General features: G+C 45.2%; 1 protein-coding gene across 2 annotated transcripts in view; it reads right to left on the bottom strand.

Moving 5' to 3' along the window:
• LOC115146789 (latent-transforming growth factor beta-binding protein 2-like) overlaps positions 1–18264 on the bottom strand; it is a 156998-nt gene that overhangs the window by 11839 nt on the left and 126895 nt on the right. The window contains exons 20-31 of one of the 2 annotated variants that reach the window (XM_065004237.1): positions 14386–14508; positions 14078–14200; positions 13842–13967; positions 13599–13724; positions 13349–13474; positions 13126–13251; positions 12472–12597; positions 10935–11060; positions 10472–10591; positions 8449–8523; positions 4767–4889; positions 3930–4058 (exon numbers count right to left, since the gene is read on the bottom strand). In XM_065004237.1, coding sequence (XP_064860309.1) covers positions 3930–4058; positions 4767–4889; positions 8449–8523; positions 10472–10591; positions 10935–11060; positions 12472–12597; positions 13126–13251; positions 13349–13474; positions 13599–13724; positions 13842–13967; positions 14078–14200; positions 14386–14508 — 1449 coding nt within the window. The remainder of the gene's footprint in view (positions 1–3929; positions 4059–4766; positions 4890–8448; positions 8524–10471; positions 10592–10934; positions 11061–12471; positions 12598–13125; positions 13252–13348; positions 13475–13598; positions 13725–13841; positions 13968–14077; positions 14201–14385; positions 14509–18264) is intronic. The other variant, XM_065004238.1, reaches the window with a different exon arrangement.

Raw genomic sequence — 18264 nt, 5'->3', positions numbered from 1 at the left:
ACATCTAGACCACAGTGACCACAGCGGGCTAAATGTCTTTTGAAACGCGTCACATTTCCATACATTAGTCAGTGTGGGAGGTAGGAGACAGTGTGACCACAAACCATTTCCAGCCCTCTATGCCTTATTAAAGACAAGCCGTAGCCACACAAAATTGATAGCCACAACGCCGAACTACAGCTGGAAAGACAGGATCTAAATGAGATGCAGGTTTCTTTTCCAACACATTGAATATCACACACTGCTTTTCTCATACAGGACTCACCAGTGTTGGGATAAGTTGGATATTACTCGTTACATTTAACAAAACTAACACGTTACTTTACAATATTATTCTGTGTGGAAAGTAACATGTTATATTACCAGTTATGTTACTTTCATTAAAAAATCTCACTGTTTGACTGTCGAAGGGAGCAAGGTAAGCCCTACCAAAAATAGGTTACTTACTCATGTTTGATCACTAGTTTCCCCTTTCATCTGTTGCACGGCTTTCCTGTGGAAGTCTACAAGTGCTACACTATATATATTGGCTGCTTAATTAGCCATATATACTTTAAGCCAAGCATCTGTACAGATTTCCTATCTTTTCATTCAAAATCTTTCTCTTGAGCCGCCAGTTCTGGTTATAGATCGCAAGTACACGGACCCATAGAGATGTATAGAGGGCACACTTGCAACTAGAAGGGAAAGCCCTCTATGGACTTTGCTATGACCGAAGCGATCAATGGCAACGATCAGAGGTGCACCCTCTATACATTTCTATGGACAGCAGCTGTCATGACTAGGGCTGCCTATGTATGCCAGTTCGGCTCTACAGCGGTTGTAAAGCGTATTAATGTGCTTCATTTTAGGAAAGTTAGTAAATATAGTAGGCCTAGCCTATAGAAAGCTGATGGGATCCTCAGTTATTTTGCCACTTTCGTTGTGATACAAACCATATCAAAACATATAGGCCTATGGGCTGAGCTACATGAGGTGTGTGACTATGATTTGAAAAAGTCGCACAAAAAAATGCATGGCCTGTTTCTTGACCGACTTCACACACTGGGCATATTATTATCTTGCCTTACTTAAAACACACTATAGGATAATATTGTCACCCATCAGACTATTCTTAATTGAATCTTGTCTTTACATATACTAAATAATACATGTGTGAAATTTGTTTTGATTTAGAATGGACCATTATCATGCACCCGTCTCGGAACAGGGGCAACAAAATATGTCATCTATGCCCTTAAATGGAGGACACTTTCCCCATGGTTCATATTCATGCCAGCTAGGTAGGCTATACTCCTGTTGTAAAGCAAAGCAATGTGTTTAATATTAGGAAAGTTGATAAATAAATATAGTAGGCCTAGCCTATAGAAAGCTGATGGGATCCTCCTCTTTTTAATAGAGACCATTGATAGGCTACTAATGACCATCAGCAGCATCAGAGCTTGGAGAAGCCTAGTTACCATGACTAAATGCTCACATGGAATTTGACTGCGGTCATGACTCTTGACCGCTGGTGTGGCGGTAATACGGTCACCATAACAGCTGTAGTCATGACCTTTCTCTGCTTACTCGAGAAGTAAATGAGGAAACAAGTCAAGATCGGATCATGGAAACACGCGCCCGGTAGAGATATAATTCAGAAAGTAATGCAAACATTGTTTGACAAAGTAACTGTAATAGTATTACCCAATTTGAAAAAGTACCGCGTAACTTTACTACATATGAAAGTAATCGGATTACATAACACGTTACCTTCGTCACTCTATAGAGTAGGCTGTCATAGCAGGGCTGAGTGAACAACCCCAATGGATGGAGGTAGAGCGCAGTGGCAGCTGAAGCTCTGCTGAGGAGAACGTCTGTTTTCCCATTTTGTATTATGGTCACAAATTGAGTGTGGTGAGCAGAGCCAAAGACAACCGCCGCCCCATCGGAGGCCCGGGAGTAAAAATAAATCAACGCCCCTCTGAGAAATGGCAAATTACAGCGTATGGCCTTCTTAAATATTGGAGGATTTTTACAAGCAGACAAAAATGTCTAAGAGTAATTGAGCTCCCTCCCCGGACGTTTTATTGGGGTGACGGCAGCATCTCCCATAACCTCACATAATGCCCTGGAACAAGTGGCCTTTGTGCAAGATGCTGAGCTGTGGAGGGGCGAGAGAGAGGCGAGAGGGCTTGCTCCTCAGATTCCACAGCCCAGGCTGAGGGAGTTGAGGCCAGGGACTGGAGGGGAGGAGAAGCTCTGTGGTCAATGTCTGTGATGCTTTGTGGGGATGTACTGTATGTATGTCCCAGGGAGATGCCGGGTAGCCTGGAAGAGAGGAGGGAGGCTGGCATCAGAACAGAGGTGAAGAGAGAGTGGATCAGAGATGGCCACGGCTGGCTGCATCACTGGACTGGATCAGAGAGGATGGAGCTGTCACAATGCTCTGGGGTGTTATAATTTGGACTGTTGAGTTTTAACAGGCTCAACCTAAACAGTGTGGTGGATCATGATCCACAATGTGTGATCGTAACAGTCAAGCTGCTGTGGAAAAACCTTATTGGTGGTTAGATAAGTAAGAGGAGACAGTTACACAACAACATGGCTACCCGGTGGGGCCCTAATGCAATTACCATCTGCACGTATTTACATCACAGAACTTATTCAGACTGTATTGAATTGAGCCTCTGCGAGCAGAGGATGGGCCATGTTGACGCTAAATGGTAAAACAGAGGTGAGGAGGCTGTGAGCAGCTGTTTTGGATCTGGCCACCTCTCACAACAGGCCCCTCCATGATGGGATCCAGCCACACAACATCATAGTCCTCCGAGGGGAGAGGGCCACACCAAGCCAGGCTCTGTCATCGGCCCCGGTGTGCTGCCGCTCCGCTCTCCAGTGTGAGTCAAATAAAGAGTCATGGCGATGAGAATATAACATGGTGCTCAACGCATCTCAACACCCTCTCTCTCAGTCCGCCCCATCCGGGGCTCACTCGATCATTCCAGTAGATCATGCCATCACACTCTGCCCTTCAGTCCTGGCCTTGCCTGTTTGGAAGCCATTTTGATAAGAGCAAATTCTTGGCCTGTATGGTTTTGTTCAATGTCAGCTATGCCTCTTCTAAAACCGACTTGATTCATGTTTTACGGTAACTGAGAAGTTTACCAGCAGAGGGGAACAACAGCGCCAGCCACCGCCGATACAAACTGCTTCGAAAACGGGCGTGGTCCAGCACTAATCAAACACTCTTCTGAATATAGTCAAATTATGTCAATCTCTCATAGACACACACATACACAGACTGATGGTCTGTCTTTGCCAGTTAACACACAGGTGGGCTTGTTTTCTGTTGTCATGGAGACAGGGATGTTTTGTTGTTGTTGGACAAATGTTAGACCCAGAGGTGTGACGGTCGTCTCCACCCCTCCCAGGCCATACCAGGTGACCACCCGACTGGGTGTCTGTCGCAATGGCATGAGGAGGGCAAAGGCTGGCTGGGAGGGGTGGGGTGCACCGTATGTCCCATCAGATGACAGCCCTGCCTCACTTAGAGAGGAGAACAGTGGCGATCAGGTTATACCCATCGCCCTTGCCAAAAAACCTCCATTAGCCCCATTGTCTGGAGGATGAGACCTGGCCCTATTATCAAGTGGCCCAATTTCAGGGCCCATTTCCCCTCACTCTGCTCCCCTGACCAGGAAGGCTGAGTGCACCTGATAGCGTTTGATTCACATGAGCCTTTTTGTGTGTGAGTGCCAGGCTGATGTCGGTATCTCTGTAGGATGGGGGTGGGCTAGGGGGGCCATCGAGACAACGCAGAGTGTTTCTTTCAGACAACTGCCCAAGGTGAATGAGCAGTAAGGCTGATATTCAAGTGCCTTCAGCTGTCCACTATGTAAGTACATTGCCTGTTGACTAAGCACAGGGCCTGTGGTCCACTTACTTACCACAGTCTGGGTTGTCCTGTCCATACAGGCCAGGCTGGCAGCCCATGAAGCAGCGATACGAGCCAATGGTGTTCTCACAGAGCCAGATGCCACACACCGAGCTACCATACTCCTTACACTCGTTCTGATCTGTGGAGAGAAAGATGTACTAATGTCATACACACATCATTCCTATTCTTCACCCTTCACAGCAGCATGGATATCCAGCATGAGTAGGCCCGGCCAGGAGGCCTGAGATATCCATGTGCTTATGTCATACATGCACACACACATGCACACACACTCACTCACTCACTCAATCACCAATCCAATTCCCCCTCCACTCCTCACAGTACAATGTTTCCCCAGCATGAGTAGGCCCGGCCAGGAGGCCTGTGGTGCTGCTGTCCTCAGTGCTCAGCAGCAGACACTGGGCATGGCCAAGAACAATATTTGCACAGGAACCGAAGAACTTGTGAAGAAGCAAAGGGACACGTTCCAGAGGGAGAAACACCTCCATCCCACAATGGGGTGATTCATACTCCCCAAGGGAAGATGGGGAGCAGAGCTCCAGCCACAGGGAGCTCCCTGTGGCGCAAGACTACAGCCCGAGGAAAGCCTCTGGGCCATAGTTGGACTCTCACTGAGGGAATGTCACCATTGACACTGCATTGACTACAGCTACATAATCAATCGTTACAAAAACGTTTCACACACAGGGCGGACTCTGGTCTAAAGGGACCGGAATGTTCTATTAACTCTTCTGAAATGTTGTGAAAACACTGTGTTTCAGCTGGGGCAGAAGCAGTGGATTGTGGGTAGAGTGAGGGAGTTATGAAGTTGGTAGAGTGTTCTTACCCTCACAGTCAGCTGTGTCTGCAGAGTACTTGAAGCCAGCCTCACACAGGCAGAGGTAGGAGCCATCTGTGTTGAGACACTGGCCATGGGAGCACACGCCGTCCTTACTGCACTCATTAACATCTGGAGGGAAAGAGGAGGAGCAGGAGAGGGGGAGAGAAAGTCAGAGAGAGACAGACACAGCAAGACAGAGACACAGAGAGAAAGACACAGAGACAGAGAGACAGAGAGAGAGAGAAATGGGGATAAGAAGAGAGGAAAGTGTGAAAGAATGTGTTCTTTGTTTATGAAAGTCATGGCGTATTTTCTTCTTTGGTGTACTATGAATCAGTCAGCCACCGAGAATCTCATTCTCTCTTAACATGAAGAAAATAATACATGTCTGCAATCAAGGGCTTGTCTGAGCATAAGATACATTGTCCATTTGGAACACTTTATGGTACTGGCAAAATATGAAAACAGTATGTAACCTAGCTATTGGTCTGGGAACATTCCCTCCGACTAGTAAAACGCATATAATGATGGCTATATGCTTGATTAAATGTAGATTGGTGTAATTGCCACATTACAACACAACTTACAAGGTATTTGGACTGAATAGCCTAATAAGTGGGGTCAAGGCAGAAAAGCAACAAAAATAAAACATATTTTGCCAAGGGCTGATAATGAGACAAATTTTACAATGTAGACAGTAAACACATATAGAGGTAAAGAGAACAAAACATTCTGAAAACAGTATGGGTCAGCACCTCAATTTATGTTCCGGTTTAATAGCCATGTGATTCGATACAAACATTTACAGCAATGATTTATCTAAAACAGAGCTGTATGGCAGGTTATACTAGATTGACTAGTGATTAGTAGTTCATCTTTATGATTTATTGAGGTTAGTCCACTGTCCATGGTTATGTCCCAGACAGTACCAGCACCCATAGCCCTGTAAGCAGCAAGCCATCCAGCCAGTTCACCTGTGAGCCAACCAGAAGGCCAACCACTCGGGCTCACCTGACCCCTCCTTCCCATGCACCCCTTCTCCTCTCCCTGCAGGGCCCATGGCAGAGAGGCCTGGCTTTCACTGTGTCAGCACTGCACACACAATGGCAGACGACCTGAATATATATGCCCAGCCTCTGATTTATAGGATAATATTTGCTGTGGCGGAGGGCCAGGGGAGTGCAGGTTGGACCTGCCTTGCTCACTATTGTGGATGATGTCTGGTGCTACAGTACATGGCCACAGCCCAGCAGACTGAAGGGAAAGCCCAGCCATCATCACAGGGCACTGGGGAGGGGCTGCCTAGCCTGCCGGGTACGTATGGCCTGGAAGAGGTCCAGTCCCCTCGCACCATGGGCCCCTCACCCACTATAGCCCTCTCCAGGATCTTCCACCCCCAGAGAGTGGCCCTGCTCCATGCTTGCCTGCTTCACAGCGATAACATGCTCAGTGTACTGCCCAATGATTTGTCATTCAGGGTTACGCTAATGCTCGATACCTCTCAGCAGTAACACAGGCCAGAATCAATAATATGCAGCTTTAGCCAGAGTTACATTCCTTTCATATTGATTCTTCCAGAGTGCTCCATTCCTCTGTATTTTGACAGCTAATGCTCCAGAAAGTTCCAGTGAAAGGCTAGCTAGTGCTCTGGCCAACAGTCAGGAGCAGCATTTCTCTCTCTGGTGTGACCAGGGCAATGGGTGCGGCTGGAATGACATAAAACCTGGTCAATTGGAGGTGAAAGAGGAGGAGCAGTGAGACTGTTGATGTCTGGCAATAGCCTATTAGAAAAAATGGCTGGGTTTGATCCCTGCTGCCTAACTGGAGCTGGAGCTGTGGGGAGAGCAAGGGGGAAAGGGGTCAGCCCAGAGAGAGACAGGGTCAGGGAGTACAAGTTGCCCTCTGCATGCACGGTCTGTCCTTACCCAGACAGGAGGAACTTGTGGCTCGTGCTAATTGTGGTAATGCATTCAAACCAGTTGGTAGTTAGTTATAATCCTAGCATTGTAGCTTGTTCTCGCTCATCTTGGCAGCCGTTTCCCTCTGTGGTGCATCCATAGGGACAGATGCAGAGGTAGGAACCATCTGTGTTCAGACAGTCCCCTTCTCCACTGATCACCCTAGACTGACACTCATCCACAGCTGAACAGGAGATTTAACTGTCCCATTTCCTCCAAATCCACATGACTGATACACACTAAGGACATCCCCAGAGAGAGGATAGTTGTGTCACAAATGATACTGACTCTTTCTGAACGCAACATGTAAAGTGTTGGTCCCATGTTTCATGAGCTGAAATAAAATATCCCCTACATTTTCCATATGCACAAAAAGCTTATTTATCTCAAATTCTGTGCACAAATGTGTTTACATCCCTGTTAGTGAGCATTTCTCCTTTGCCAAGATAATCCATCCACCTGACAGGTGTGGAATTTCAAGAAGCTGATTAAACAGCATGATCATTACACAGGTGGACCTTGTACTGGGGACAATAAAACACCACTCTAAAATATGCAGTTTTGACACCAAACACAATGCCACAGATGTCTCAAGTTTTGAAGGAGTGCACAATTGGCATGCTGACAGCAGGAATGTTCACCAGAGATGTTGCCAGAGAATTTAATGCTCATTTCTCTACCATAAGCAGCCACCAATGCCATTTTAGAGAATTTGGCAGTACATCCAACAGGACTCACAACCGCAGACCACGTGTACGGTGTCATGTGGGCGAATGGTTTACTGATGTCAACGTTGTAAACAGAGTGCCCCATGATGGAGGTGGGGTTATGATATGGGCAGGCATAAGCTACGGACAACGTACATAATTCCATTTTATCAATGGAAATGACGAGATCCTGTGGTCCAATGTAGTCCCATTCATCCGCCGCCCTCACCTCATGTTTTAGCATGATAATGAACGGTCCCATGTCGCAAGGATCTGTACACAATTCCTTGAAACTTAAAATGTCCCAGTTCTTCCATGGCCTACATACTCACCAGACATTTACCCATTGAGCATGTTTAGGATGCTTTGGATCGACGTGTACGACAGCGTGTTCCAGTTCCCGCCAACAACCAGCAACTTCGCACAGCCATTGAAGAGGAGCGGGACAACATTCCACAGGCCACAACCAACAGCATGGTCAACTATGCGAAGGATATGTGTCTGTCATGCTGCATGAGGCAAAAGGTGGTCACACCAGATACTAACTGGTTTTCAGATCCATGCCCCTACCTGTGACCAGCAGAAGCATATCTGTATTCCCAGTCATGTGAAATCCATAGATTAGGGCCTAATACATTTCAATTGACTGATTTCCTTCTATGAACTGTAACTCAGTCAAATCTTTGAAATTGTTGCATTTATATTTTTGTTCAGTATACTTTATATTATCAGCATATTTATAATATTACTTATCAGCATGTCATATTTTGCTAGCATCTCCTATTTTATGAGTGCCTGTGTGCCTCATGTGTGCTGTGTTATGTACGATTGCCATTCTCACGTGTGAAATTGAATAGCATGAACTATTTACTTGCTTCACAGGTTGTGTGGTGATTCTACAGATTGGCATGGACTATATTGACCATGAGACAGCTGTTGTCAATGCCTATCACGTCCTCCCTCCCCGAACTAATTGCTAAACACGCCCCCCAGAACTAGAGGCAAAAGTAAATGGACGCTTACCTCCAACGCGCCATTCGACTTGGAACCTCTCCACTCTGACTTCTCGCTGCACCTCTGTCTCTCTCCACTGACCGCCTGGGAGAAAATGACTACATTACAACGCTCTCTAGAACACTAAAGAAAAGTGCTTTTGCCTAGTGTGTGTGATGCCAAGCTGTAGGTCAGTACATGCTCTAATTGTATGTTACAGACATGGGGGACACGCCTGGCGCAGCAGGGAGAGTCTGCCGTCCAGCTTTCGACTACAGAGAGTGGACCTGTACAACGCTCACAAAAGCACCATCTAAAGGAAAGTGTTTGTTCCAGAGTGAGTGCAGCCTAAGTACTGTACACAGCCACTGGGAGGTTCCCCACCAGAGTTGTTGGGGAACACAGTTTCAACACCAACGCCACATCCCTCAACGAAGCCACGTACGGTGGGCAACCCTGCACGAATGTAAACCAATGCTCTGTGTGAGTGAAGTAACTCTGCAGCTGTTAGTTTTTCCTCTGGGCTCAATGTTAAATTCAGGCTATACCGCAGTCCTAACTCCTAGCCTCCTTAAACGTTTAACTGGGCGCTTAGTTTAAAACAGAATTAATCAACTAATGCCATTTAAGATCAGCAATAAAGAGCTTTTTCATTGTACTTACAGTGCCTTCAGAAAGTATTCACACCCCTTGTCTATTCCACATTTTGTTGTGCTACAGCCTGACTTCACCCATCTACACACAATACCCCATAATGACAAAGTGAGAACATGTTTAGACATTTTTGCAAATGTATTAATTGAAATATAGAAATGTCGCATTTACATAAGTATTCATACATCTGAGTCAATACTTTGTAGAAGCACCTTTGGGGGTGATTACAGCTCTGAGTCACCTTGGGTATGTCTATCAGCGTTGCACTTCTGGATTTGGGGATTTTCTCCCATTCTTCCTTGCAGAGTTTCTCAAGTTCTGTTAAGTTAGATGGGGATCGGCGGTGAAGAGCAATCTTCAAGTCTTTCCACCGATTTTCAAAACGGATTCAAGTCTGGGCTTTGGTTGGGCCACTCAAGGACTTTCACATTCTTGTTCTGAAGCCATTCCAGCGTTGCTTTGGTTGTACGCTTGGGGTCATTGTCCTGTTGGAACTTAAATCTTCGCCCCAGTCTAAAGTCGTTTGCACTCTGAAGCAGGTTCTCGTCAAAGATTTGTCTGTATTTGGCTCCATTCATTGTTCCCTCTATCCTTACCAGTCTCCCAGTCCCTGACACTGTCTGGTCACTCTCTCATAAAGCCCAGATTGGTAAAGTGCTGTAGAGACTTGTCCTTCTGGCAGGTTCTCCCATCTCAAGGAACTCTGTAGTTCTGTCAGAGTGGTCATTGGGTTCTTGGTCACCTCCCTGACCAGGGTCCTTCTTGTTCAGTTTGGACGGCCAGCTCTAGGCAGAGTCTTGGTAGTTCCATATTTTTTTAATTTGCCAATGATGGAGACCACGGTGCGCTTGGAAAATTTAAACACTCTAGAAATTGATGTATACCCTTCCCCAGATATATGCTTCATCACGATTCTACCTCGGAGATCTACGGACAGTTCCTTATACATGGTATAGTTTCTGCTCTGACATTCAGTATCAACTGTGGGACCTTACAGACAGGTATGTTTCTTTCCAAATAATGTCCAAACAATTGAATTGGCCACAGGTGGACTCCAAGTTGAAGTGAAATCCCAAGGATGATCAAAGGAAATTGGATGCACCTGAGCTTAATTTGGAGTGTCATAACAAAGGGCTGTGAATACTTATGTAAATCAGATTTTTTTACTTCATTATCAATAAATTTGCCAACATTTCTAAAAACATGTTTTCACTTTGTCATTATGGGATATTGTGTGCAGATGGGTGAAAAAATGTATGTAATCCACTGTGAATTCAGGCTGTAACACAAAAAAATTGAATAAGTCAAGGGGCATGAATACTTTCTGAAGGCACTGTACTTGTCTCTGTGGTTGTGTTGGGATTCTAGAATTCCACTTTTGATGTGTTTGTGTGTGTACCTCTACAGGACGTCCCATCCACCAGCTCCAGACCCGGGGGACAGGAGCAGCTGTAGGAGCCGGGGCTGTTGGTGCACTGTCCTCCCAGACACAGACCGCTGTCCTCACACTCATTGATGTCTGCCGGGGAGGGGACACGGAGGGGAAACACACATACCATACAGTCTAATGTAGCGTGACACATTCACACCACAGATGGCAGATCATTGGCTATTAATCCAAGTGGGTTCTCAGTTTATCCTCCCAAATAATGTGGCCAAAACTTTGAGGAAAGTGTCACAACCTCCCACAAGAATATACATCATTTTCAGAATTGACTTCAGGGAATTATGACGACTCATATCAGTGTTGGTCTACCATGCAGAGCTGTGACTGACTGGAAATAAATCCTCAGCATAATAGGAGAACTTCCAGCATGAGTGAAGGGACATTAGAGTTTAGTCCCTAGTAAAAAAATGTGTACCTTCACAGGAGAGCTTATTGGGCGCCAGCGTGTAGCCAAGGTCACAGGTCATACAGGAGTAAGAGCCCTCTGTGTTGTTGCAAATGCCCATGGGACAGACCCCCATGGACAGGCACTCGTTTATGTCTGAAGGAGAGAGAGAGAGAGAGTGAGGTCAGATCTAGCCTATCAGTTCTAGGAGACAGCCTCTCAGAGTCTCTGGCCTGATAACATGACTAATGGCTGAATGCAAGGAGACAGCCTCTCAGAGTCTCTGGCCTGATAACATGACTAATGGCTGAATGCAAGGAGACAGCCTCTCAGAGTCTCTGGCCTGATAACATGACCAGTCCACCTGACTGTGCTGCTGCTCCAGTTTCAACTGTTCTGCCTTATTATTATTCGACCATGCTGGTCATTTATGAACATTTGAACATCTTGGCCATGTTCTGTTATAATCTCCACCCGGCACAGCCAGAAGAGGACAGGCCACCCCACATAGCCTGGTTCCTCTCTAGGTTTCTTCCTAGGTTTTGGCCTTTCTAGGGAGTTTTTCCTAGCCACCGTGCTTCTACACCTGCATTGCTTGCTGTTTGGGGTTTTAGGCTGGGTTTCTGTACAGCACTTTGAGATATCAGCTGATGTACGAAGGGCTATATAAATACATTTGATTTGATTTGACTAATGGCTGAATGCAAGGAGACAGCCTCTCAGAGTCTCTGGCCTGATAACATGACTAATGGCTGAATGCAAGGAGACAGCCTCTCAGAGTCTCTGGCATGATAACATGACTAATGGCTGAATGCAAGGAGACAGCCTCTCAGAGTCTCTGGCCTGATAACATGACTAATGGCTGAATGCAAGGAGACAACCTCTCAGAGTCTCTGGCCTGATAACATTACTAATGGCTGAATGCAAGGAGAGAGCCTCTCAGAGTCTCTGGCCTGATAACATGACTAATGGCTGAATGCAAGGAGTCAGTCTGCACATACAGTAAGCAAAGCCTCCTTTATTAGCTTGCGCTGACAGTGCTTTATTAAAAAGGATGGAGAGACAGACTAAGTACGCAGGACAGGCATAGATTCCAAAACAGCAAGCTATTACAGGTTGGGTATAATTACTGTATCAACAAACACTCACCTCAACACAAACACCTGGCTCTCTGTTATGTGATCATTGGAAATTCCTTGCTCTGGTACAGATTATATTTAATATTGGGAAAATAGTGCATTCCATTGTTAAGTGATTGAAATGGCTCCACAGTGTGTGCTGACTACATACGAGCAGGGCAGAGGTCGGTTTAATTTCAAATTAGGCCGTTAATCCTTTCCTGGCATGGAGACATCCATTAAAACCCAATCAAAATCTGAATTGAACTTGTTTTCAGGATTTTCCCAGAGCAAAACATTTCAAAAAGGATATCTTCGTCCTAGTCTCGATCCACCCTTCCATGAAATAACATTGAATAATAAAGGACTGGATCTGTAGTCTTCCTCTTGGGGAGAAGAAGGGGAGGGTGGGGGTAAGTGTTTCCCAGAGTTTAGTTAGGCAGTCTTACCCATGCAGTGGGAGCTGTCCTCAGACAGGGTAAAGCCAGTCCCACAGCTCCTGCAGGAGAAGGATCCGGGACTGTTCCTACACAGCTGGCCTGGGCACACGTTAGCCACCAAGCACTCATCCACATCTGAACAACAGGACAGAGAGACAGAGAGAAGCCCTGTTAACTACATCCCTGAGCTGTCGCAGAGGTCAGCAGGCCTGGTGGAAGACATGACAGTGTGTCGCATGTAATCATTTTGATCAGTTTACAAATGATATGGCATAAAGTTCCACTGTCAACACATCTATCTCTCCAGCTGATCTATCAGTGGGACAGGCTGACTTCACTGTGTTATATTTGAGGCCTATGGCTCATTCTTTTGAACACATGGTGCCAGAGAGAGAGGGATCCAGAACCCAGTTATGATGTGATGTCTGGGAGGACTATTTTGGGATCTTTAGCTCAGGAGAGGGGCTTTCTGTCCAAGTCGTCACACCTGATGCCATTTACAGACAACCTGAGCCTGCTGTTAAAACAGGCAATGTGTGAGAGAGAGGCCTGGCTGGACTCACACTGGGCCCAGTGGGGTGTTCCTGGCACCCTCTCTTATGTCTGACACACGCAGGGCCGAGGGCAGAACCCAACATCCTTACACAGCATACCGTAACACACCTTCACACTCCAGCCCATCCTCAGTCACTCTGTAGCCTGGCCTGCAGGTGGTGCAGATGAAAGAACCCTCTGTGTTGGTGCATGTTCCCTTGGGGCACGTAGTGGGCAGCGCACACTCATCAATATCTGTTCCAATAAATAACAAACAAACTCAGACTGGTCGGTAACATACAACTCCTTCAGGACAGACCATTAGATGTGGTTTCAGGGAGGATGGACAAACCTTCACAAAGCTCTCCATCAAGGGAGACCCTGTAGCCTGAGGGACAGGTGATGCAGGAGTAGGAGCCCTCAGAGTTCAGACAGATTCCGTTAGCACACACAGACCCAGACTGGCACTCATCAATATCTGGAGGAGACATGCAGACAAGCACAGACAAGATCTACTATTGATACAGTTGATACACGCAAAGTGCAAGTCTAAGAAGGGGTGGGTGAATGTGCCAGCTGGGGAAGGATTTCACTGGACTCACCCTCACACCTCTGCATGTCTTGGGAGACCCGGTATCCGTCCTTACAGCTGGTGCAGGTGAAGGAGCCCTCTGTGTTGGCACATACCCCTCCTAGACACATGTCTGCTTGGGAGCACTCATCCACATCTGGAACAAGGACACGGATTACCATGAAGAATGTACAGTAGGTTGCTGCACACTATCTGACATGGTAGTTATACCATTGACTGAAACACTAAAGGTTGTACAGGTTACATACAGTACCTTCACATCTCCGTCCATCAGTTGATCGCTGGAATCCCGGGCTGCAGTTCTTGCATGAGTAGGATCCTTCGGTATTAGTGCAAATTCCCCCGGGGCACACATTAGGAGTAGCACACTCATCGACATCTAATAAAACAATGACGAGGCATTAAAAAAGCCACAGAGAGCTCAGGGCTCAAAGAGAGCAGCGTTATACCGTGAAGAGTCATATTCCACACATCTAATCCTTTACAGACCTTCACAGGCCCTGCTGTCAGGAGTGGTTTGGTAACCAGGGTTACAGCTGCACCTGTGGGAGCCATCCAGATTGACACACCTGCCATGGAGGCAGGCACCAGGGAGCAGACACTCATCCATATCTGGAGAAAAGACAGTGTGGAGGAGGACCTCGTTAAACCACCACTGCTCCTCACTGTTAACAACATTTATTGAAAGCCCCTGGACCTCTAAGGCTTCTTCAGTAGCACTATTGCCCATTCAGAGAACTGTCACTTTAAGACCAAACCTGGGAAATGTATGTGTGACTGTTCTCACAAACAAGTACCTTGACAACTGTTGTTGTCCAAAGAGGCCTGGTATCCTTGGTAACAGTTACAGCTGTAAGAGCCCTCGGAGTTGACACACCTACCATGGAAGCACACCGATTGGTCCAAACACTCGTTTACGTCTGAGGGCGAGACAGGTCACTAACATTAAAGTCACCATGACAGGTATCAAAAACACCCACAACCCATGACATGATCAGTAGGAATACACTGTTACCGTGAATGTTTGTCGTTATCCATTGCCCTGCCTTAATATTTTCCACTTCATGCTCTAAGTCAATACACAGGATAACGGCAGAAACACTTTATTTGTGTAGAAACATTCATGCAAAAACATTGTTTTAAAGTAGACTCCAAAAGGCATAAATCAAAAACTGTATTTCATGGATCTAAGCATGTGCCAGACAGCTCTATCTCGTGTGTGGATCGAGCATGGAGATGTGTGTGTGTGTGAGTGGGCAGAGTTGAACTCTCTCCACACAGCTGTGCAGGCAGCTTTAATGTGAGGTGAATGAGACAGTAGAAACAGACGGCTACAGCGCTGAAAACATCCAGTGGAACACAGGCAGGGCTTTGTGTGTGCCTTGCCTTGCCTGCGGTGGCTCTAGCCACACGTCTGTCAGTACGGCCCAAAACTTTGTTTCTGCAATCTCCTGGCATCTCTCAGTCCTCTACGATATGTCTGACATGGGGCTGGAGCTGTTCTCTCTATCGCACAACCAACTAGGCTTATCCATTTATGCAGCCAATTGGATTCCAACTACTGTCCTACGCTCTTAGAAAAAAAGGATTCCATAAGGTTTCTTTGGTTCTGTCCCCGTAAGAGAACCATTTTTGGTTCCAGGTTCAACTTTTTGGGTTCCATGTAGAACTCTCTGTGGAAAGGCTTCTACATAGAACTCAAAAGGGTTCTACCTAGCACCAAAAAGGGTTCTCTATGGGGACAGCCGAAGAACCCTTTTAGGTTTTCTAAGAGTGTAAAGAGTGTACAGGCAACTGACTAAGGCAGATGCTGGAAACAAACATGCGGAACACACTTGCTGCTTGCATACATGGTCCCTGGTTGAGTTGAGTTCCTTCACCATGTGGATATTAGCCTGTTGCTGGTCCTTTTAGTGGGGGTTTATTTAACTCCTGTGTTCCACCTCATTTCCAGAGGAAGCGCCTCTCAGCAGCTAGTTATACTCCACATCATAACATTGAACGCTATGAGAGGATTGATTGTATGTGTTTAAAGACCTCTTAGCAGACAACAGTGGAGCTAATGTAGTACTTTCCTTGAAGGGAAAGTAATCAGATTGAAGTAATCAAAGAACCCATGAGGTAAGCTCCAGCCTTGTTTAGTCATAGGAATCATTGGGAAGACATTCTAGAAATGTCAAAAACTGACTGAACATTACGTTCACCTTTCACATGTGAGTTCGGACTGGAAGCAGTGATGGGAAAAGTACTCCATTTTCATACTTGATTAAAAGATACCTTAATGGAAAATGACTCAAGTAAAAGTGAAAGTCACCCAGTTAAATCCTACTTGAGTAAAAGCCTACAAGTATTTGGTATTACATTTACTTAAGTATCAAAAGTAAATGTACAAATAATTGAAAAATACTTATATTAAGCAAACCAGATAGCACAATTTTAGTAAAGTAAAGTACAGATACCCAAAAAAACTACTTAAGTAGTACTTTAAAGTATTTTTACTTAAGTACTTTACATCACTGACTGGGAGAACTTGAATTTGACAAATGAATCACCTCAGAAGCTCAAATATTCAACCCTTTTCTTGATGAGTGGGGATGGTAGTGGCGAGAGGGAGAAGATGACACAATACCAGCCAGGAGTGCCTCTTATGTAACATGAGCACCTCAAGGTTAGGGGGGTTGTAACGCTGTGTTGTTGGCTCCTTCAGCATGCTACAGACCTTGTATAGTGTGTCATGGACTGTGTATTGGAGCTGTATAAACCCTCAGAGGATTTATAGTGTAACAGAGGCAGGGCTATAGGTGAATAACCACAGCCCTGTTTGTCTGACAGGGCAATTTAACAGTGGGGTAATATTAACCCCTCCATATATCTCAGTCCTCACTCAGTCCTCACTCAGTCCTCACTCAGTCCTCACTCCGGACTCCACTGCAGTGGCCAGAGCCATTCAAAAAAATAATCGTCTGTTTGTTTAAGGCTGAGGCCAAGGGAAAATATTTAGACTCTCCCAAAATGAAGTATTATAAACAATCTTTTACAGCAGCAGATGATATGAAAAGATCAGCAATAACAAGGCGATGTGTTTAAACAATATGGGTCTGGCCCCGGGGGCCAGGGATAGGTGGGGAGAGCAGGAGGGGCAGATATTACACAAATAATGGAGCCACTGGAAGGGAAAGAGTGAGAGAGTGGAGGACCTAGCCTAGGTGTCACTAACTCACTGCCATCACTCAAGGCCCACCAGGCCTCTACTGCTACTCTGCACTGTGGTTGGGGTGATGTGGTAGTCCCCTGAAAATACAACATCCCATATTAAGCCTTAGAAACCATAGAAACATAAAAGGCATAGAAACCATAAATGACTTGGTGACAGTACATGTATTTCCATGGCAGAATTAAAAAGACATTTTGGACTGACCAATGTAGATCGTTTTAAAAACATGCAACTTGAAAGAGGCATATCACTTTTGGACATCAGAGCAACCTTGAGGGAATCTTATTTGAGTCAGAAATGGATGTTCATATGATAGGTAAGATATATAAAACCTTGCAGAGAGCATATCCAACTGACAATCTCCTAGAAAAAAATATAAACTATTGGAACCAAGACTTAAAAAGAACTGATGTTGGCACAAGATGGTGGGAAAGTTGGAGCATAACTAATGAAATTACAGTTCATTTATGCTTAATCCATTTTAAACTAATGTATAGAATTTTTTATACAAGAGACCAAATTCACAAATTCTTCAGGCAGAGTCATGTCTCAAGTGTAAAACTAATAAAGACTCAATAATCCATGCTTTCTTGGAATGCTATAAAGTCTTGGAATGCTATAACGTCTTGGAATGCTATAAAGTCTTGGAATGCTATAAAGTCTTGGAATGCTATAAAGTCTTGGAATGCTATAACGTCTTGGAATGCTATAAAGTCTTGGAATGCTATAAAGTCTTGGAATGCTATAAAGTCTTGGAATGCTATAAAGTCTTGGAAGTTGTGGGCCGAGCTAGAAAGTTGTCTGTCAGAAGTACTGTATTACAATGTAAACTTACTTTGAATCCATCTGTCTGCATATTTCAAGACATGGCATATGGGGGTGTAGTGAGACCCAATGGGCAGGAGGATTTTCTTCTTATCACTCATCTTGAAAAAAACGTATACTAAAATCTTGGAAGTCAATCAATCCGCCATCATTGACACAATGGAAAAATCAAATGATTTATTATTGAAATACCATTGGCAACCGAGAAAAAACAAATTGCTACAATTTAAGGCCAAGTGGCAAACGATAATGAGGGATGGGGGAGTGAGCATGTGGGTCTGGGCAGATAAGATGTAGTCATTGTTTGTGTGTGTCTGTAAGTTGTTGTTATATGTATAAGTTTGTATTTGAAGTGTAAAAAAATAAACAATTAAAACGTGAGAGATTAGAGGACCTAGGCTAGGAGTCACTCACTCAAGCCCTGAGATAGTTCTTCTAGAATCCTCAATGATTCCAGACTTTTGAGCTAAAACACTAGTGAAAAATCTAATTCAGCTGTGTCCAATTTGATGGCAAACTGTAGAGTATCAGGCCTGTCAAAACGTCCTTAAGACCCTTCACTGTTGCACTGAGGACGTCTTATTGGTCATTTCTGGTGTTACCAACAGCAAGCTTTGCTCACGTAAAGTGTGCCAGG

Source organism: Oncorhynchus nerka, linkage group LG18 (genome assembly GCF_034236695.1).
Source record: "Oncorhynchus nerka isolate Pitt River linkage group LG18, Oner_Uvic_2.0, whole genome shotgun sequence".
Classification (NCBI taxonomy): domain Eukaryota; kingdom Metazoa; phylum Chordata; class Actinopteri; order Salmoniformes; family Salmonidae; genus Oncorhynchus; species Oncorhynchus nerka.
The sequence above is the reverse complement of the archived record's forward strand: the minus strand, read 5'-3'. Positions and strand labels throughout refer to the sequence as shown.